This window comes from Heterodontus francisci, chromosome 37 (assembly GCF_036365525.1).
Source record: "Heterodontus francisci isolate sHetFra1 chromosome 37, sHetFra1.hap1, whole genome shotgun sequence".
Lineage (NCBI taxonomy): Eukaryota > Metazoa > Chordata > Chondrichthyes > Heterodontiformes > Heterodontidae > Heterodontus > Heterodontus francisci.
Genome location: NC_090407.1, coordinates 3,165,187 through 3,187,728, shown reverse-complemented (window position 1 = coordinate 3,187,728; position 22,542 = coordinate 3,165,187). Strand labels below are relative to the sequence as shown.

General features: G+C 45.5%; 1 protein-coding gene across 16 annotated transcripts in view; it reads right to left on the bottom strand.

Moving 5' to 3' along the window:
• LOC137351950 (polyhomeotic-like protein 2) overlaps nt 1-22,542 on the bottom strand; it is a 321,230-nt gene that overhangs the window by 127,997 nt on the left and 170,691 nt on the right. For 14 of the 16 annotated variants that reach the window (XM_068016840.1, XM_068016839.1, XM_068016842.1 and 11 more), the window contains one exon: nt 805-963. In XM_068016840.1, the coding sequence (XP_067872941.1) occupies nt 805-963 (159 nt within the window). Of the gene's footprint in view, nt 1-804; nt 964-7,874; nt 8,037-22,226; nt 22,311-22,542 lie in introns of those variants that run through there. The other 2 variants (XM_068016851.1, XM_068016852.1) reach the window with 2 other exon arrangements.

Here is a 22,542-nt window from a genome sequence, read left to right as displayed (position 1 = left end):
TCTATAAATAGACTTCTTTCAAGCACCATCTCCAGCTGTTCTCGTCAATTTGTTTCTCTTGTTTATCCTTTTCTGTCAAGAGAGTAGTGAATGATGCTGTTTGTGGTTCGACAGGGACTGGGCTGCATATAGTGATAGTGCAATTCCCAACATGGACAAAGCTGATTGGACAATTCCCATGTCAATCACACATGGAGCCTGCACTGCTGTGTGTGACTGGGACTGATTTTACACACAGAATTTGTATTCTGTAACTATCCTCCATTGACTGCATTTTGCTGGATAAATCACCCTGCTTTGCTGCAGTTTCCATCAAGAGTTTGGTTTGCTCTAGTTCGTGGAAGCTCTGTTTCAATAGACTCTGTAGATGGTTTGCTACAAGTCCTGCGCTGCCTGCAACTGATGACGTCAAAAGACGCACTGGCATGACTGACAGCTGTAAGGGGCATCACAGCTGGATGTGACCATGTCCACCTTGACCTCGACAGATGTGGATCTCCAGTACGGCCAGTGTAGAAATCCTGGTTGACTAGCTCAGGGGCGCCGAAGCCAATTACCTTAGTTGTGATCAGCCAATTCCGAACAGACCAGGGATCGATCTGGGGACTGGAACCACATTTAGCATCTGACTACGAGTGCGAGAGGAAGCCCCAAACGTAGATATAAAACGGCAAAAGTAATACTGCATCAGATCTCACAAAGCATGCTAGTTTACACACAGATGTCCATTCCAATTCGACACAGCGTCCCTTTCTGCTGCATCATCAAATGCGACTGCTCCCAGCCCTCCCACCTCATGCTTACCTGCTGCACTGCTGCTAGACTCTGCAGCTGTGCGCTGCTCAGGTGCTGCTGCTGCAGAGCTGCGGTTTGCAGCATCAGGTGCTGCTGTTGGGCGGCATACATCTGCTGGAGGTACTGGGCGGCAGTGTTGGGCTGGCGATGGAGCGCCTGCTGAATCACCTGTGTACAGGAGAAAAATCACGTTAGTCCCAGCGGCAAAATTAAATAAATATATCTTGCACAGTGCTAACAATTTTGACTGAGAGCTGGCTATCAAACTCTTGGAGATATTATTTATCTAGATGCTGACTGAGGTCAATCAAGAAACCTTCTATAATCCTCACTATTAAACTGACATAGTCTTTTAGTATAAAAACAAGAAATGCTGGAACCACTCAGCAGGTCTGGCAGCATCTGTGGAGAGAGAAGCAGAGTTAACGTTTCGGGTCAGTCTTTTAGTATTTGGATTAGATGTTTAACAGCTTGGCACGTACTGTCTGTTAAGTAGCCTGAAGGTCCTGCTTTGGAATCATTCATACCTATTGTTCATCAGGCCTTCAGTGTCCAGTTTAATAGTAGCCTGGAAATTTCTGACACAAAGTTTTGAACTCATAAAGGAAAAAAAACCTTAAAATGTTTTTCAAAATACATGAACTTTGACACTAACAACAACCTGTGAACTCCAGCCTTTACCCTGCCACTTTTCAACTCTACAACAAGCTGACGGCCAATAGTTTCTGATAAATTCTTCTCTCCCTTACCAATTTTCTTCTCTCTTCTGTTCTCCTCTGCTGAAGGTGTAAAGTTATCCTGGATTGGGGGAGGGGAGGAATTTGTGGGGGGTGGGGGGAGGTTAAGAATGTTGGGAAAGTGGAGAAAGTGCCCCCGCCCACTGCACCTGCCGCCATTTTCACAGCAGCTACATAGTGTGCGTGACAGTCTTGCTGACGAGAGGTGGAACACTTCATTAACATACTTAATTCCGGTTCCCACAGGCAATTGGGTGTCTGATATGAATTTAACATTGCCATGTGGACTTCCCAGGGCTCGGGTAACCCAGCAGAGAGGGAGATGGGAGCTGCCAGCACTGCAGTGGACTTCAGATACAAGACTCTCTTTTGGCTGGTGCATTCTGCCTTCTACAGCACTCCTTGTGGGCCAGGAACAGCAGGAGCTCCCGCTAGCTCCCAAAGGAAACCTTCAGCCTCTCCTGGTAATCACACCCTCTCTCACCATAACCGCCAACCCTGCCCCCACCACTATCACAGACTCAACCCCACCCCAACGCTGATGTACACTCCAGGCCCTGATTGTGGTCGACCTCTCTACCCAAGGCCCGCCCCCCCCTCAACTCTCATCCCGGACCCCCATCACCTCCCAATTCCTGGGGACTGTAGCCAGGAATCAATGTGACCAGCTGCCAGGCATGAAACAGAATAAAAAAAAAGATACTGAAGTCTTGCTGTTAAATTCAGCTGGACCTCACACCTCCATCCCATCCCCTGACGGTTTCACTCTCAGCCAGAAATATCGTGACCATTGGTTCCATTTTCTGTGCTGGGGGGAGCTACATCAATTGTTGATTCAATTAGTTTCTGTGCATGGAACCCTTGGAGAGGGGTATTCGAAAATTTACAAATCATAAAGTTCTTTGTTGCAAAAAACTGCAGTCACTTGAGCTTTTCTTGCTGACTGTAGGAAGCATGGAGCAGGTGGGACATTTATCACCTGGGTTCAAAATGTTATACTTGCTTCCTACAGATTTTGTGTTTTACTGACCTCGATTCTTGTTCCTTTGATTATTTCCAGAAAAATATGGCTTTTTGGAGCCAGTCGTTCCGCTGATTTTACATGACACAATTGCAATGGACTTCAGATACAAGAATCTCTTTTGGCTGGTGCGCTCTGCAACGTGAACAGGCTGCCATTCCTGGAACCAATAGCATCATAAACCGATGATTCTGGTGTCAGGATACAGGGGCCAGTTTTTAGCTGCTTCCTTGTATGACCCCATTTAAAAGAGGCGTTAGTCAACTTTCCCTAACCCTCTCCGCCTCTCTCTCCTCCTTTGAACTGCTGCTTAAAATTACCTCTTTAACCACCCTTTTGATCACCTGACCCAATATCTCCTTAAATAAAAGCAAAATACTGCGGATGCTGGAAATCTGAAATAAAAACAAGAAATGCTGGAATCACTCAGCAGGTCTGGCAGCATCTGTGAAAAGAGAAGCAGAGTTAACGTTTCGGGTCAGTGACCCTTCTTCGGAACTGACAAATATTAGAAAAGTCACAGGTTATAAGCAAGTGAGGTGGGGGTGGGGCAAGAGATAACAAAGGAGGTCTAGATTGGACCAGGCCACATAGCTGACCAAAAGGTCACGGAGCAAAGGCAAACAATATGTTAATGGTGTGTTGAAAGACAAAGCATTAGTACAGATTAGGTGTTAATACACTGAATATTGAACAGCAGCAAGTGAAAACCTGAAAAAAAACAGTGGGCAAGCAAACTGAACAAACTAAGATGAAATGAAATAAATGCAAAAAAAAAAGATTGTAAAAAATGTAAAAAAGAATGTAAAAAAAAAGGAAGAAAAAAATAACTAAAAATGAAAGTAAAATGGGGGGCTGTCATGCTCTGAAATTATTGAACTCAATGTTCAATCCGGCAGGCTGTAGTGTGCCTAATCGGTAGATGAGATGCTGTTCGTCGAGCTTGCGTTGATGTTCACTGGAACACTGCAGCAATCCCAGGACAGAGATGTGAGCATGAGAGCAGGGGGGAGTGTTGAAATGGCAAGCAACCGGAAGCTCAGGGTCCTGCTTGCGGACTGAGCGGAGATGTTCCGCAAAGCGGTCACCCAGTCTGCGCTTGGTCTCCCCAATGTAGAGGAGACCACACTGTGAGCAGCGAATACAGTATACTACATTGAAAGAAGTACAAGTAAATCGCTGCTTCACCTGAAAGGAGTGTTTAGGGCCTGGGATAGCGAGGAGAGAGGAGGTAAATGGGCAGGTATTACACCTCCTGCGATTGCAGGGGAAGGTGCCATGGGACGGGGACGAGGTGGTGGGGATAATGGAGGAGTGGACCAGGGTGTCGCGGAGGGAACGATCCCTTTGGAATGCTGACAGGGGAAGGGAGGGGAAGATGCGTTTGGTAGTGGCATCACGCTGGAGGTGGCGGAAATGGCGGAGGATAATCCTTTGGATATGGAGGCTGGTGGGGTGAAAAGTGAGGACAAGGGGAACCCTGTCACGGTTCTGGGAGGGAGGGGAAGGGGTGAGGGTAGAGGTGCGGGGAATGGGCCGGACACGGTTGAGGGCCCTGTCAACCACAGTGGGGGGAAATCCTCGGTTGAGGAAAAAGGAGGTCATATCAGAAGCACCGTCATGGAAGGTAGCATCATCAGAGCAGATGCGTCGGAGACGGAGAAACTGGGAGAATGAATGGAGTCCTTACAGGAGGTAGGGTGTGAAGAAGTGTAGTCGAGGTAGCTGTGGGAGTCGGTGGGCTTATAATGGATATTAGTAGACAGCCTATCACCAGAGATGGAGATAGAGAAGTCGAGGAAGGGAAGGGAAGTGTCAGAGATGGACCATGTAAAGGTGAGAGAAGGGTGCAAATTGGAAGCAAAGTTGATAAAGTTTTCCAGTTCGGGGCGGGAGCAGGAAACGGCACCGCTACAGTCATCAATGTACTGGAAAAAGAGTTGGGGGAAGGGGCCTGAGTAGGACTGGAACAAAGAATGCTCGACATATCCCACAAAAAGACAGGCATAACTAGGACCCATGCGGGTACCCATAGCAACACCTTTTACTTGAAGGAAGTGCGTCGAGTTGAAGGAGAAGTTGTGTGGCTTATGTGGCTTGGGGTTAAATTTGTACTGATAACACTCCTGTGAAGCACCGTGGGATGTTTTGCTGCATTCATGGTGTTATATAATTAGAAGTTGTTGTTGTTTAAACCATAGACCTATTTTCAGGCAAGCCTGTAATCTTACTCAAATTTCCACACATGTACACTTTTAGCAACAGTCAATAGTTTGTGATCAACGGTGGGAATCCTGAGCTGGTCACATTTTTCCCTTGCGTGGGAATGCTTAAGCCAATTGTCCCGTTCCAATTTAGATCAGTTAACTCAGTACAGGTCAGGGGTCAAAGCAGGGTCCTCCCTTGTCCATATGATTGAGCTCCCAGCCGAGAGTGAATTTATCAATCAAGTCATTGGGGATTGCAGAAAGCGAGATGTAATGACTTGGGTGAGCTAAACATTAAAATGCTTTCGAATCTTACATACTTTGATGAAGTGGCCATCACAGGAACAAACCAACCCTGAACTGACCCTTTCTAGAAAGGTTAAGATGGCGATAGGCCACATTCTTTCTCATGTCAAAGGTTGTTTGAAAGAAATCAAAGGTCTATCCCAATCTGCCACTCTGTCAGTGGGATCCTGCCATCTGTCACTGCGTTGCAAGTTGCAGATCAAAACCGATCTGCTATAATTCCACACAGTAACAATCCTTCACCAGTTATCCAGCAACAACTTATATTTATATAGCATCTTTAACATAATAAAACATCCCAAGGTGCTTCACAGGAGCATTATAAAACAAAATATGACACCGAGCCACACAGGGAGACATTAGGTCAGATGACGAAAAGCTTGATCAAAGAGGTAGGTTTTAAGGAGTATTTTAAAGGAGGAAAGCGAGATGGAGAGGCGGAGAGGTTTAAGGAGGGAATACCAGAGCTCAGGGGCCAGGTAAGTGAAGGTGCAGCCGCCAATGGTGGAGTGATTAATATCAGGGACGGACAAGAGGCCAGAATTAGATGAGCACAAATAACTCAGAGGGTTTTAGGGCTGGAGGAGATTACGGAGATAGGGAGGGGTGAGGCCATGGAGAGATTTGAAAACAAGGACGAGAATTTTATAAGACATTGTTTAGCTGGGAGCCAATGTAGATCAGTGAGCACAGGGGTGATAGGGGAACGGGACTTGGTGCAAGTTAAGACACAGACATCAGAGTTTTGGATGATCTTAAGTTCACGGAGGTTAGAATGTGGGAGATCAGCCAGGAGTGCACTGGCATAATCAAGTCTAGAGGTAACAAAGGCATGAATGAGGATTTCAGCAGCAGATGGGTTGAGACGGGGTAATGTCAGGCAATGAGGTGCAAATAGGCAAACAAAACTGATGGTCCACTTAGTGAAAACTATTACCTCGCACTTTCTGGAGACTAAAGGACTTTAAAATGTTCTGATGTGTTATTTCAACTAACCAGAAATTGCATCTGGTGGAGCAGTTTCACCATCCCACGGCCTGCTAACTTTTGTAGGAAGAATTATTCATGTTTAGCTCCAGGCCTCACCACAAGCTGGATCCTTGGCAGAAGGTGCTGGAATTTGTTCTCTTCTGCTGATTACTTCAGCAGCATGTTGAATTTCAACTGTTTTATCTGGAGCTGTGCAAAAAGTCCAGTTACAGCATGGACCTCTGACCCTAGTGGAAATAGTAATACCGCCCCCCCCCCCGCCCCCGCCCCCCGCCCCCGCCCCCGCCCCCCCCCCCCCCCCGCCCCCGCACCTACTGGTGCAGATTCGTGATTGGGAAGCACGGCGGCTGAATTCCCTCCAGTCTTTCATCCTTGTGGCCTGTGTGATCCCAGACACTCTGCATCAGCAGGATATTCTCCTACAGAAGACCTCACTATCAAGCCCAATCCCCAGTGAATTCCTGCCAGGAGCAGTGGCTGATTTATCCTCACGACTAAAACAGCTTGAATGAAAGATAGACAGACTTGCATTTATATAGCACCTTTCACAACCACAGGATGTCTCAAAAGTGCTTTACAGCCAATGAAGTACTTTACAAGTGTAGTCACTGATATAATGTAGGAAACATGGCAGCCAATTTGCGCACAGCAAGATCCCACAAACAGCAATGTGATAATGACCAGATAAACTGTTTTTGTGATGTTGATTGAAGGATAAATATTGATCGGGACACCGGGGAGAACTCCCCTGCTCTTCAAGATTGAGCCATGGGATCTTTTACATCCACCAGAGAGAGCAGACAGGGCCTCAGTTTAACGTCTCATCTGAAAGATGGACGAGTTTATATAGCGCTCGTCAGGTTAAAAAAAATCATCCCCAGACACTTCACATAGGGACGAGAAAAATTAGGGATAGGGAAAGGATGCCCCAGCTCAAGGAGACTGGAGATAATTCTAGAACATCTATCAACAACACTGAGCCTGGGACCTACCCGGCCTGTAGAGTTCAGCTCCTTCCCAAAAGGGACTTATTAATTGAGCCAAATGGTACAGAATGCGAGGTGAGGCTCTACAATTTTTCAGTTCTCTGGATAAAGCTGTGGCAAATTGTACCCAACAGATAGAACTCTCTCCTTAACCAGCAACAACTTGCTGTGTGTTGTGACTTTATCGTGGCTTATTCATACATTTGCAGCAAATCATATCCCAGCTCTTTTTGGATTAATGAAAGGAGCCATTAAAAGGGCACATGGAACGAAGCCTGTGTGCTACGTACACAAGACAGTCGCAGGGTACAGAAAGCAGCTCCCTGACACCAGCTCATATTCATGCTTTGTTCTGCAACTGTGTGCTATCACTTTAAATCAAAATGTGACCCTATCAAAACCATCAGGCTCCAGCCTCCCAACAGATGCAAGCAGGCAGTGCGATTTGCCAAGTGATCCTTCACAGTCTCCTCATTCTGAGCTGTAACACAATACTAAACAAAGACTTTCAGATAAATTGTCAATGTCTGCTCAGTGCCGTGCACTAACCGAAGTATTTGCTTTCGCAGTCTGCAACGGGATCTCACGCTCAATTGAATTACAGAGGAAACAAAATGTAAATAGACTTTGCTGTAAATACCTTTTCTTCAAAAATATTTCCAATTAATAATTAGTAACTGCAACTCATTTTTTAATAGGAACATTATTGGTCAGTTTTCAGTGCAGAACCACTTCAAATTCTTAAGTTTCACCCAGTACAGCATTGACTGTGGGACACAAAATAACAACTAAACAAGGACAACTAAAATAGCATAGCAGACAAGTTACTTACAATATAATATAGCAGAAGGAGAATCGAATTGGCTCCGTTGAAAAGATCAAAGAATCTGGTTTGCGAACTCTCTACAGCCTTACTCTTTCTTCCCCTCAGATACAGCGAAAACTGTTAGACGCCTTTATATCTATCTGCAGTTACTGGTCTCTGTGTAAGATTATACTCACAAAGGCCAGAATTTAAGGAGGAATCTGAGTTTTACCACAAAGCTGTTGCTGATTACTTCAGGAAAATCTACCCTTTGCTTCAGAGCATCAACTCAAATGCAAATCTAGCTACTGCCACAATGACTCAAATCTTTTCTTTTGTGCCAGAATGACTGTCAGCTCTGCAAGCCCTTGCGTAACTAGGCGACCAAACGTGGAGAGAGAGGTTTCTGAGCACCCTCCTTTAATCCAACAATAGAGAGGGAGAATGCTGACCTCTGAACTGAATGTGGCCTCTGTAGGTCTCAGTCTAAAGACAATTAAAAAAATCAGATTTCTAAGAATAAAACAGTTCAACACAGGATGTTCTCCAAGTGGAAAATATGCTCACAATATTTAGGCGTTTAATCACTGTAACGGAACTGAGCCAATGACACACTGCTTTGGAGGAGCAACAAAAAGAGCTAAGCATTCATCTAAAGGTCATAGGTCACAGCTGGTAACCATAGTGATTGCTTTATACTAGGCCATCCATTAATCCACACAAACAGACACACACACAAACACGTTAGGCTGAACCCATTTATAAAATCAACTCTACTTGAGGGTCCAAATCCTTTGTTTTGTGGTGACAGGTTTCATCCTTGGCTCTGAGGAAGGAGTCAGATGTCCAGAATAAGCACAGCGCTGCATTTTTTCAGCAATATGTATACTTTTAGTCACACATTAAGACAATTGTTGGTTGCTGCCCACGAGGGTGGTGCAGGTGTAGACAATCAATGATTTCAAAACGAAATTGGATGGGCAATTGAGGGAAATAAACTTGCAGGACTATGGGGACAGAGCAGGGGAATGGGACTGACAAGATTGCTCTATGGAGAGCGGGCATGAACTTGATGGATCGAATGGCCTCCTTCTGTGCCTTTATGACTATTTGCAACTCTTTCTCCGAGAGGAAATGATAGGAGAATGAAGATTACACCATTGACTTTAATGCAAGAAGCCTTACAGGTGAGGCAGATGAACTCAGAGCATGGATTGGTACATGGGTTTGTGATACTATAGCTATTACGGAAACGTGGTTGAGGGATGGGCAGGACTGGCAGCTCAATGTTACAGGGTACCGATCTTTCCGGCATGACAGAGGTGGAAGTAAGAGAGGAGGGGGAGTTGCACTATTGATTAGGGAGGACATCACGGCAGTACTTAGAGAGGATATCCCGGGGGGAATGTCCAGCGAGGCCATATGGGTAGAACTTAGAAATAAGAAAGGGGTGATCACTTTGATGGGATTATACTATAGGCCCCCCAATAGTCAGAGGGAACTGAAGGAGAAAATATGGAGGGAAATCACAGATAGGTGTAGGAATTATAGGGTTGTAATAGTAAGTGATTTTAACTTCCCTAATATTGACTGGGACTGCCTTAGTGCTAAGGGATCAGATGGGGAAGAATTTATTAAGTGTGTCCAGGATAGTTTTCTGAAGCAGTATGTGGATGTCCCTACGAGAGAAGGGGCTACACTCGACCTCCTCTTAGGAGATGAGGATGGGCAGGTGGTTGATGTGTCAGTGGGAGAGCACTTTGGGACCAGTGACCTTAATTCTATTAGCTTCAAGATAGTTATGGAAAAGGATAGGACTGGTCCTCAAGTTGAAGTCGTAAATTGGGGTAAGGCTAATTTCGATGGCATCAGACAGGAACTTTCAAAAGTTGAATGGCAGAGGCTGTTTACAGGTAAAGGGACATCTGGCAAGTGGGAGGCTTTTAAAAGTGAGATAGGAAGAGTTCAGGGCCGGCATGTTCCTGTTAGATGGAAGAGCAAGGCTGGCAAGTTCAGGGAACCTTGGTTGACGAGGGATATTGAGGGTCTGGTCAGGACAAAGAAGGAGGGATATGTCAGGTATAGGCAGCTGGGATCAAGCAAGTCCCTCAAGGAGTATAGGGGATGTAGGAGTACATTTAGGAAGGAAATTAGGAGGGTGAAAAAGGGCCATGCGATTTCCCTGGCAGATAAGATAAAGGAGAATCCTAAAAGATTCTATGAGTATATTAAGAGTAAAAGGGTAGCTAGGGAGAGAGTAGGTCCCCTTAAGGATCTGTGTGGCAATCTATGTGTGGAGCCACAGGAAATGGGCGAGGTCTTAAATGAATACTTCTCATCTGTATTTACCGTGGAGAAGGTCATGGAAGCTAGTGAGTTCAAGGGAGGGAACAGCGATATAGTGGAGCATATCAACATTACAAAGGAGGAGGTGTTGGAGGTTTTGAAGCACATTAAGGGGGATAAATCCCCAGGCCTGACCAGGTGTATCCTAGGATGCTATGGGAAGCAAGGGAGGAGATTGCTGGGGCCCTGGCAGAGATTTTTGTATCATCGTTAGCCACGGGTGAGGTACTGGAAGGCTGGAGGATAGCTAATGTTGTACCTTTATTTCAGAAGGGCAGCAGGGACAAGCCAGGGAACTACAGGCCGGTGAGCCTTACATCAGTGGTGGGAAAGTTATTGGAAGGGATTCTGAGAGACAGGATGTATATGCATTTGGAAAGGCATGGTCTGATTAGGGATAGTCAGCATGGCTTTGTGCGTGGGAAATCATGTCTCACGAATTTGATTGAGTTTTTTGAGGAGGTGACCAAGAGGATTGATGAGGGCAGGGCGATGGACATTGTCTACATGGACTTTAGCAAGGCCGTTGACAAGATCCCGCATGGTAGGCTGGTCTGGAAGGTTCGAACACATGGGATCCAGGGTGAGCTAACAAATTGGATACAAAATTGGTTTGGTGATAGGAGGCAGAGGGTGGTATTGGAGGGTTGTTTTTCAGATTGGAGGCCGGTGACCAGTGGTGTGCCGCAGGGATCGGTGCTGTTATTTGTCATAATATTAATGACTTGGATGTGAATGTAAGGGGCATGATTAGTAAGTTTGCAGATGACACCAAAATTGGTGATATAGTGGACAGTGAAGAAGGTTGTCTAAGGTTACAACAGGATATAGATCAACTGGGAAAGGGGGCAAGGGATTGGCAAATGGAATTTAACGTAGACAAGTGTGAAGTGATGCATTTTGGGAAGTTAAACCAGGGCAGGACATATACAGTGAATGGCAGGGCCCTGGGGAGTGTTCTTGAGCAGAGAGACCTTGGGGTGCAAGTACATAGTTCCCTGAAAGTGGCAACACAGGTAGACAGGGCGGTGAAGAAGGCATATGGCATGCTTGCCTTCATCGGCCGAGGCATTGAGTACAAGAGTTGGGACATCATGTTACAGTTGTACATAACGTTGGTTAGGCCACATTTGGAGTACTGTGTGCAGTTCTGGTCGCCGCACTACAGGAAAGATGTGATTAAGCTAGAGAGGGTGCAGAAAAGATTCATAAGGATGTTGCCTGGTTTGGAGGGCTTGAGTTATAAAGAGAGATTGGATAGGCTGGGTCTGTTTTCCCTGGAGCAAAGGAGGCTGAGAGGGGACATGATAGAGGTATATAAAATTATGAGAGGCATAGATAGGGTAGATAGCCAGAGTCTGTTTCCCATGGTAGGGGTGATTAAAACTAGAGGGCATAGATTTAAGGTGAGAGGGAGGAGGTTTAAAGGGGATCAAAGGGGTAAATTTTTCACAAAAAGAATAGTGGGTATCTGGAATGAGCTGCCTGAGGAGGTGGTGGAGGCAGGAACAGTAGAGACATTTAAGAGGCATCTGGACAGGTACTTGAATGAACAAGGCATAGAGGGATATGGAATTAATGCAGGCAGGTGGGATTAGTATAGATAGGCATTATGGTCAGCATGGACGCGGTGGGCCGAAGGGCCTGTTTCTATGCTGTACAACTCTATGACCATATTCCTATTGACTGGAGATTCGGGGGCTGTTTAGAACAGAATATTTTGAATTTTACAAATGCTTCATTTGTGTTAGAAATATACACACAGTCCTGCCACATCCAGTCGTGAATGGTGGTGGACAATTTAACTGCTGACAGGAGGAGGAAGCTCCACAAACATCCCCATCCTCAGCGAAGGGGGAACCCAGCACATCAGTGCAAAAGACAAGACTGAAGCATTTGCATCCATCTTCAGCCAGAAGTGCAGAGTGGATGATCCATCTTGGTCTTGTCCTGAGGTCCCAGCATCACAGATACCAGTCTTCAGCCAATCCGATTCACTCCGCGTGATAGCAAGAAATGGCTGAAGGCACTGGATACTGTAAAGGCTATGGGTCCTGACAACATTCCAGCAATAGTACTGAAGACCTGTGCTCCAGAACTAGCTGCACCCCTAGCCAAGCCGTTCCAGTACAGCTACAACACTGGCATCCCAGCAATGTGGAAAATTGCCCAGGTATGTCCTGTGCACAAAAAGCAGGACAAATCCAACACAGCCAATTACCGCCCTATCAGTCTACTCTCAATCATCGGTAAAGTGATGGAAGGAGTCGTCGACAGTGCTATCAAGTGGCACTTGCTCAACAATAGCCTGCTCACTGATGCTCAGTTTGGGTTCTGCCAGGGCCACTCAGCTCCTGACCTCATTACAGCCTTGGCTCAAACATGGACTAAAGAGCTGAACTCAAGAGGTGAAGTGAGAGTGACTGCCCTCGACATCAAGGCTGCATTTGACCATGTATGGCATCAAGGAGCCCTAGCAAAATTGAAGTCAATGGGAATCTAGGGGAAAACTCTCTGCTGGTTAGAATCATACCTAGCACAAAGGAAGATGGTTGTGGTTGTGGGAGGGCAATCATCTCAGTCCCAGAACATCACTGCATGAGTTCCTCAGGGTAGTGCCCTAGGCTCAACCATTTTCAGCTGCTTCATCAATGATCTTCCCTTCATCATAAGGTCAGAAGTGGGGATGTTCGCTGATGATTGTACAATGTTCAGCACCATTCATGACTCCTCAGATAGTGAAGCAGCCTGTGTCCATATGCAGCAAGACCTGGACAACATACAGGCTTGGGCTGATAAAATGGGAAGTAACATTCGTGCCACACAAGTGCCAGGCAATGACCATCTCAAACAAAAGAGAATCTAACCATTTCCCCTTGACGTGTAATTGCATCACCATCGCTGAATCCCCCACTAACAACATTCTGGGGCTTACCATTGACCAGAAACTGAACTGGAGTAGCCACATAAATACTGTAGCTACAAGAGCAGGTCAGAGGCTGGGAATTCTGCAGTGAGTAACTCACCTTTCGTCTCCCCAATGCTTGTTTACCATCTACAAGGTACAAGTCAGGAGCGTGATGGAATATTCTCCACTTGCCTGGATGGGTGCAGCTCCAACAACACTCAAGAAGTTTGACAACATCCAGGACAAAGCAGCCCACTAAATTGGCATCCCATCCACAAACATTCACTCCCTCCACCACCGATGCACAGTGGCAGCAGTGTGTACCATCTACAAGACGCACTCAGCAACGCACCAAGGCTCCTTAGACAGCACCTTCCAAACCCGCGACCTCTACCAACTAGAAGGACAAGGGCAGCAGATGCATGGGAACACCACCACCTGCAAGTTCCCCTTCAAGTCACACACCATCCTGATTGGAACTATATCGCCGTTCCTTCACTGTCGCTGGGTCAAAATCCTGGAACTCCCTTCCTAACAGCACTACAGTAGTTCAAGAAGGCAGCTCACCACCACCTTCTCATGGGCAACTAGGGGATGGGCAATAAATGCTGGCCTGGTCAGTGACGCCCACATCCCATGAATGAATAAAAAAATGTTGGTCAGAATCTATAAGAAAAATGTTTTTGCATTTATACTCTTCATCAGAGCAGAAGACTTTTAATTTTAAGTTCTTGAGGTGATTATACACTCAAAATGCTTCCGTTTATAAAAACTATAGTTTTACCAATCTGTCTTTCCACCTTTAAAATGCTAAATGTCTGACCCCTCATTCTCACTGTTGCTTTATTTCTTTTAAAGTTTCATTTTAAGTATATATTTCCTCTCCTCACGTTTCTCCACAAAGTTCAGCTAAGATCCATCTGCTCAATCTATGAATAATGTCCACTTGACAGATGCACAGTCTCATCACAGTTAACCACTCTATTTTTGTGTTGAATATGTGGGAACTGAAACCCCTGTTGCTGTATTTCTGCTGTAAGGCCTATCTGAAGCCTCTGTAGTTGCATTTCTTGTAAAGCCTACCCAAACTGATCTTCCACATTGCTTGGAAAGAACTGTTCGAGAGAGATCCCAGTGACAGTCACCTACACGCATTTGGGATGCCAAACCAAAACAAAAGACATCCTACCATACCTTTTTTCTCTTCAAGAATGAGCAAGTATTCAGCCTAAGTGGTGTTTTTTGGTCTGTTTTTTTTGTAACAGAGCTCTAAAACCAAAAATCTCTTTTATCTTTCTAGTTAGCCAGTGTATGTGTGTGTGAGGGGCTAAGGTAAAAAAAGGAACTTTAATATTTGTCCTCAATACAGCACCTCCTCCTAGTCCACTCTTTTCCTGACTATCACACTCCACTGGGCCCTTCTTTCATCCTCCATCTGTGGATTTTCCTTTTTTAAAAAACTCAAATCAGTCCTACTCTTTCTTTATAAAGTGTTTATAAAATCCTTTACTATCTGAAATCTTCAAAAGGCAGCAGGACAATTTGAGAAGGTTGTTACAAAAAAACGTATGGAATCCTTGGCTTTATAAATAGAGGCATAAAGTACAAAAGCAAGGAAGTTATGCTAATCCCTTTATAAAACACTGGCTCAGCCTCAGCTGGAATACTGTGTCCAATTCTGGGCACAAGAAGGATGTCAAGGCCTTGGAGAGGGAGCAGAGGGGATTTACTGGAATGGGAGCAGGGATGAGGGACTTCAGTTATGTGGAGAGACTGGAGAAGCTGGGATTGTTCTCCTTAGAGCAAAGAAGGTTAAGAGGAGTCATTATAGAGGTGCCCAAAATTATAAATGGCTTTGATAGAGTAGATAGACAGAAATTGTTTATAATGACAGGAGGGTCAGTAACCAGAAGACATAGAGTTAAATAGAGTTTAAAGAACCAGGGGCAGATGAGGAGGTTTCCTTTAGACACACATTGAGCGGTTACGATCTTCAAGGCTACGGACAAGAGCTGGAAAGGGGGATTCGGCTGGACAGTTCTTTTTTGGCAGGCACAGACATGATGGGCTGAAAGGTTCCCTCCTGTGCCTCAATTTTGTGTGACGTTATTTGGAATGCACTGCCTGAAAGGGCAGTGGGAACAGTTTTAATATAAATTTCAAAAAGGAACTGGATAAATACCTGAACAGGAACAATTGCAGGGCAAAGGGGAAAGAGGCAGCGACGGGCATGGGGCGGGGGCGGGGGGGAACCTAATTTTGAAAGCCATCAATTCCAATTCTTCCATGTCGCTGGTTCCAGCATGGATATTCCCTCTCCCTCTCCAAAATCATTTGCATCAATGTCCCTTATCCTAACACCTGGAATATAACAGTTTATTTGCAGTTACAAGGTGCTTGTCCATTCTTCTGATCCTGGCATTTTCTTTGACTGCTGTGTATCTATCTATCTTTTTAGCAACACCTGCTCTATTATGCCATGGTCTTGGCTCCTGCTTTCCCTCCCCCAAGCTGTAGTTACTATCATAGGTGTTCAGTATTAAATATGATTCTGGCCTCTTACTACACTTCCTCTACAAACGGATAGTCACCCACTTCCCTGCTTCACTCTGCCTGTGGGGGGTGAGGGCGGTGGAGAGGGAGACCACCTCCTGAAATGTCCAGGTGCCCTTCAGCCTTCCAGACATCATCAGCTGCTCCCCAAATCCAAAACTCTCGATCTTAAATTGAATGAACACACGCACGCACACCTCCCACATATCACCCTTCCTTAGTAAACCAAACTGTTATCCAGACCACAATGATTTAACCCCCTAAAATAGAACTTTAGGCCAATTGTGCTTCAAGACTGAATGCTCTCCGAGGCTATATTCTCCAGACCTTTTGCATTCCATTGATCTCTTACTGGTCAGAACTTATTTCTTGCTACTAAGTTTCATTGGTTTTTACTGTTTTAAACTTGCGCATTAGCTCCAGACATTGAAAACTAAAACAGCTCACAACACCACTAACATAACCAACAAACTAATCCATTGCTGATTTAAACTAACTTACATGAAAGACACCAAATAAACACAGTTAAACAATTCTAGTATTGAACTGCCATGGACTGCAGCGGTTCAAGAAGGCAGCTCACCACCACCTTCTCAAGGGCAATTAGGGATGGGCAATAAATGCTGGCCTGGCCAGTGACGCCCACATCCCATGAATGAATATTAAAAAAAACTGAAAATAAATAAAAGAAGTAAATATTGCAGTATTTACACATAATCAATCCCATTGAACCACTCTCCAAATTCTCCCTCTGCCTGTTATACTGCTCTGCTCTCTAACAGACCAGCTCCAATTATTGAGTCACTGACACCCTCCCACACTGTCTGATTTTGGGAACACTCAGTCTTTTCCCACCCACCTCCCCCGGAAGAAATTATGGATATAGGATGGAAGAAAAAAAAACAAATAAAGCTGTTGCATCTTGAACAATTTCTGCAGATCAACTGTGGGAGGCAGATCAGAGACAAAGTAGAATGTAAATTATTGAGTTAGGTTTTGGGAGGAGGCAAGAACAGCTTATTTTCATCTTCAAATTTTGTAAATTAGTGAATATTTTAATGGTACAAATATCTGAGGCCTCGTGTCTTATAAAGTGTGTAATATGTTTACCCTGAGTCTGTCATGTGAGATGCAGCTTGAGTGGATTTTGTCCGTACAGAAAGATAAACACTGTCACATTTCAACTGCATCATGGCCCTGATAATCATTAAAAACTGTACTCCAGGTTCTGGACCATGAACAATGCCAGGAGAGATCAAGTAATTTTATTGGACCATGAAAAATGGGCAATGTCAGGAGAGATTGAATATTCTACTTAAAAGCCATGATTTCTGATCTGCATTGGCAATGAATCTCAGGCAGCAATGGAACAAAGGGCAATCCTTTACTAATTGATAAATAGAATATTACGTTCTCCCATTGAGAAGCTGTTATCGGACAGCAGCAATATTTACAGAAAACAGATCTTGCCCAACAAGGCTGTGCTTTAATTACTGGATCATTTGCCAGATACCAGCTAAAGCCGCCCAGTGAGAAAGACAAGCATCGAAACTGAGGCTTGTGTTGCACTGCAATTATTTCCCCAACAACAGTCTCCAGTGAATCATAACTCCTGATCGTCAATGATGTAATTGTGATTTGATGATATGAACACAGGAATTCAGCCTCAATCCTTCTTTCCCAGAGAGTGGTGAGAAAGTGGAACTCGCTACCACTGGGAGAACTTGAGGTGAATAGTATCGAAGCATTTCAGGGAAAGCTGGATAAACACGAGGGAGAAAGGAATAGAAGGTGCTAATCGGCTCAGATGAAGAGGGATGCATGAGTTTCTTGTGGAGTATTAACAATGGCATAAAGCAGTAGGGCCGAATGGCCTGTTTCTGTGCTATAATCTCAGATCAAGGAATAAAAGTTATATTTTGAACAAATGCCTGAACTGTGTTTAACACAGTTAGTAAAACCTCAACCTGGCACTGTCACTTTCTTTACAAATACCACCATCTATTGGCAGAAGGTAGCATGACAACCATAGCCACTGAGCTTTCCCTTCTCATTTCAAAAGAAGCAAATCAAATTCTTAACAAGATAAACAAATTGTACAAAATAATGTTCAGAATAATGCTGCATGGAGTGACTTTATGTAAAAGAGAGAGTTCAGTGAAGCAAACATCCTGGAACTAAAACTCTCCCGCCCTTTCTGCGATCTCCCAGCGTAACTTGGGCATTTCCAAAGGGCCTCTTGAAGGCTGGGTTCTCCGCTTGCTCCTTTACAAGGCCAGTGACATGGAGACAGAGACCTACACCACTGGGAATTTCTCCAACCTCGTCCTCCACCTCGCACAATGTAGGTGGGATCCTCACCGGGAAGCAGGACCATTGGCCCTCTCCTGGGATGACAGCCTTATCCCATGAAGAGGGATTGAGCAGAATGGGCCTTCTGGAATTTAGAAGAATGAGAAGTGGTCGCATTGAAATGTATAACATTCGGAGAGGGGAGGTTGCTCCCCTCAGCTGCTGAGTCTAGAAGATATGGCTATAGTCTCAAGGTAAGGGACAGAGAGGAGGAGAAATTTCTTCCCTCAGACAGTTGTGAATCTTTGGAATTCTTTAGCCCAGAAGGTTGTGGATGCTCAGTCACTGAGTATGTTCAAGACAGACAAAGATTTTTGAACACTGTGGAAATCAAGGGGTATCCGGATAGGGCGGGAAAGTGCAGTTGATGTAGAAGATCAGCGATGACCTTGTTGAATAGTGGAGCAGGCTCGAAGGCCCTACCCAAAGTCCTGGTCTTGACCCCAACGATTTAGGGTTAGTGAATTCTTGTTTCATTTAACATGACTCCCTTTAACTTTCAAACCTGAGATCACCCAGTCTGCGCAGCTTAGTGTAATGACAAGTGAGAAAGAAAGACAGACTTGTATTTATATAGCGCCTTTCACAACCTTAGGATGTGCCAAAGCGCTTCAGTCAATTTCGAGGTGTAGTCACAGTTCTAATGTAGGAAACAGCTAATTTGTGCACAGCAAGCTCCCAGCAATGTGATAATGACCAGATAATCTGTATTAGTGATGTTGATTGAGGCACTGGCAGAACCTGCAACAGCACACTGTTAAAGGGGGTCATTCCACTGTAGGGGGCGGCTGTGCCTTTTGATAAGGCGGTATGAGGTAATGAGAGGAAGAATCACACAATTGCTGCAGTTCGATGTAAGAGTTTAGGGACATTCAGATATTGTGTAATCATTGCTGAGTTATTCCAGTCACAGTCAGTGCCACTTTAACAGAACAGTGAGATCCCAATATTACATACTAAAATAAAAGCAAAATACTGCGGATGCTGGAAATCTGAAACAAAAACAAGAAATGTTGGATTCACTCAGCAGGTCTGGCAGCATCTGTGGAAAGAGAAGCAGAGTTAACGTTTCGGGTCAGTGACCCTTCTTCGGAACTGACAAATATTAAAAATGTCACAGGTTATAAGCAAGTGAGGTGAGGGTGGGGCAAGAGATAACAAAGGAGAAGGTGCCGATTGGATAAGGCCACATAGCTGACCAAAAGGTCATGGAGCAAAGGCAAACAAGACAAAGCATTACTACAGAATAGGTGTTAATGCACTGAATATTGAACAGCAGCAAGTGCAAACATGAAAAAAACAGTGGGTACGCAAACTGAACAAACGAAGATGAAATGAAATAAATGCAAAAAAAAAAGGTTGTAAAAAATGTAAAAAAGAAAAAAGAAAAAACACCTAAAAATGAAAGTAAAATGGGGGGCTGTCATGCTCTGAAATCAGTCCGGCAGGCTGTAGTGTGCCTAATCGGTACATGAGATGCTGTTCCTCGAGCTTGCGTTGATGTTCACTGGAACACTGCAGCAATCCCAGGACAGAGATGAGAGCAGGGGGGAGTGTTGAAATGGCAAGCAACCGGAAGCTCAGGGTCCTGCTTGCGGACCGAGCGGAGGTGTTCCGCAAAACGGTCACCCAATGTAGAGGAGACCACATTGTGAGCAGCGAATACAGTATACTACATTGAAAGACGTACAAGTAAATCGCTGCTTCACCTGAAAGGAGTGTTTGGGGCCTGGGATAGTGAGGAGAGAGGAGGTAAATGGGCAGGATTACACCTCCTGCGATTGCAGGGGCAGGTGCCATGGGATGGGGACGAGGTGGTGGGGGTAATGGAGGAGTGGACCAGGGTGTCGCGGAGGGAACGATCCCTTTGGAATGCTGACAGGGGAAGGGAGGGGAAGATGCGTTTGGTAGTGGCATCACGCTGGAGGTGGCGGAAATGGCGGAGGATGATCCTTTGGATATGGAGGCTGATGGGGTGGAAAGTGAGGACAAGGGGAACCCTGTCACGGTTCTGGGAGGGAGGGGAAGGGTTGAGGGCAGAGGTACGGGAAATGGGCCAGACACAGTTGAGGGCCCTGTCAACAACAGTGGGGGGGAATCCTCGGTTGAGGAAAAAGGAGGTCTTTGGTTCCGAAGAAGGGTCACTGACCCGAAACGTTAACTCTGCTTCTCTTTCCACAGATGCTGCCAGACCTGCTGAGTGAATCCAGCATTTCTTGTTTTTGTTCCCAATATTACATTCCTGACTGCATTGCAATGTCACATATCTGCAGGGATGACATTGAATCATGGTATTCTACAGCACTCGGAGGGCGGAGTTCCAGACCGGTAAGTATAAAAAACTTACCTCGGAGATTCTCGGAGCAGACTCGGAGGGCGGAGTTCCAGAGCGTTAAGTATAAAAAACTTACCTCGGAGATTCTCGGAGCAGACTCGGAGGGCGGAGTTCCAGAGCGTTAAGTATAAAAAACTTACCTCGGAGATTCTCGGAGCAGACTCGGAGGGCGGAGTTCCGGAGCGGTAAGTATAAAAAACTTACCTCAGGGATTCTCGGAGCAGACTCGGAGGGCAGAGTTCCAGAGCAGCAAGTATAAAAAACTTACCTCGGAGATTCTCGGAGCAGACTCGGAGGGCGGAGTTCCAGAGCAGCAAGTATAAAAAACTTACCTCAGGGATTCTCGGAGCAGACTTGGAGGGCGGAGTTCCGGAGCGGTAAGTATAAAAAACTTACCTCAGGGATTTTCGGAGCAGACTCGGAGGGCGGAGTTCCAGAGCAGTAAGTTACCTCGGGTGGGGAAAAAAAACTGAAAAAGTGACGTCACAGGAAAGCTGTGACCTGATTGGCTGGCAGGGAATCTGTACCGAATTTGAAAATAAAACTGATAAAAATTGATTAAAACACTAATTAACTAATTAATAAGTAGAGTAACTAAATCAGAGGGAGGAGATTACTGTATTTAGTTAGCATTTAATATTTATAGTAGAAATCTAGCACTAGGGACCATATAGTTAAATATAACAATTTAGTAAGGATTTAATAAGTACCTTGCGCGATGCCAATATCATCACCCTCTATAAAAACAAAGGTGACCGCGGTGACTGCAACAACTACCGTGGAATCTCCCTGCTCAGCATAGTGGGGAAAGTCTTTGCTCGAGCCGCTCTGAACAGGCTCCAGAGCCGAGCGCATCTACCCTGAGGCACAGGTTTGCGGCTGCCTGCAATGAATTTGGCCGAACCATCAGCCTCAAGAAAATGAACATCATGGGGACGTCAGAAATGCTCCATCCATCAATATTGGCGACCACGCTCTGGAAGTGGTTCAAGAGTTCACCTGCCTAGGCTCAACTATCACCAGTAACCTGTCTCTAGATGCAGAAATCAACAAGCGCATGGGAACGGCTTCCACTGCTATGTCCAGACTGGCCAAGAGAGTGTGGGAAAATGGCGCACTGACACGGAACACAAAGGTCCGAGTGCATCAGGCCTGTGTCCTCAGTACCTTGCTCTATGGCAGCGAGGCCTGGACAATGCATGTCAGCCAAGAGCGACGTCTCAATTCATTCCATCTTCGCTGCCTCCGGAGAATACTTGGCATCAGGTGGCAGGACAGTATCTCCAACACAGAAGTCCTCGAGGCGGCCAACATCCTCAGCTTATACACACTACTGAGTCAGCGGCGCTTGAGATGGCTTGGCCATGTGAGCCGCATGGAAGATGGCAGGATCCCCAAAGACACATTGTACAGCGAGCTCGCCACTGGTATCAGACCCACCGGCCGTCCATGTCTCCGCTTTAAAGACGTCTGCAAACGCGACATGAAGTCCTGTGACATTGATTACAAGTCGTGGGAGTCAGTTGCCAGCGTTCGCCAGAGCTGGCGGGCAGCCATAAAGACAGGGCTAAAATGTGGCGAGTCGAAGAGACTTAGTAGTTGGCAGGAAAAAAGACAGAGGCGCAAGGGGAGAGCCAACTGTGCAACAGCCCCGACAAACAAATTTCTCTGCAGCACCTGTGGAAGAGCCTGTCACTCTAGAATTGGCCTTTATAGCCACTCCAGGCGCTGCTTCACAAACCACTGACCACCTCCAGGCGCGTATCCATTGTCTCTCGAGATAAGGAGGCCAAAGAAGAGTAAGGATTTAATAAGTATTTATTTATTTTATATTAATTGACTAATTAGTGCCAGAAATGTCAGTTAGAGGGGTGAAATGCTTCACCTGTGAGATGTGGGAGGTCCGTGACGCTTCCAGCGTTCCGGAGGACTACATCTGCAGGAAGTGTACCCAGTTGCAGCTCCTCACCTGTAAAAATGGTACGGCAATTATCATGGGGGATTTTAATCTACATATAGATTGGTCGAACCAGCTCAGTCAGGGTAGCCTTGAGGAGGAGTTCGTTGAGTGTATCCGTGATAGTTTTCTTGAACAGTATGTAATGGAACCGACGAGGGAGCAAGCTATCCTAGATCTAGTACTGTGTAATGAGACAGGAATAATTAATGACCTCATAGTTAGGGATCCTCTTGGAAGGAGT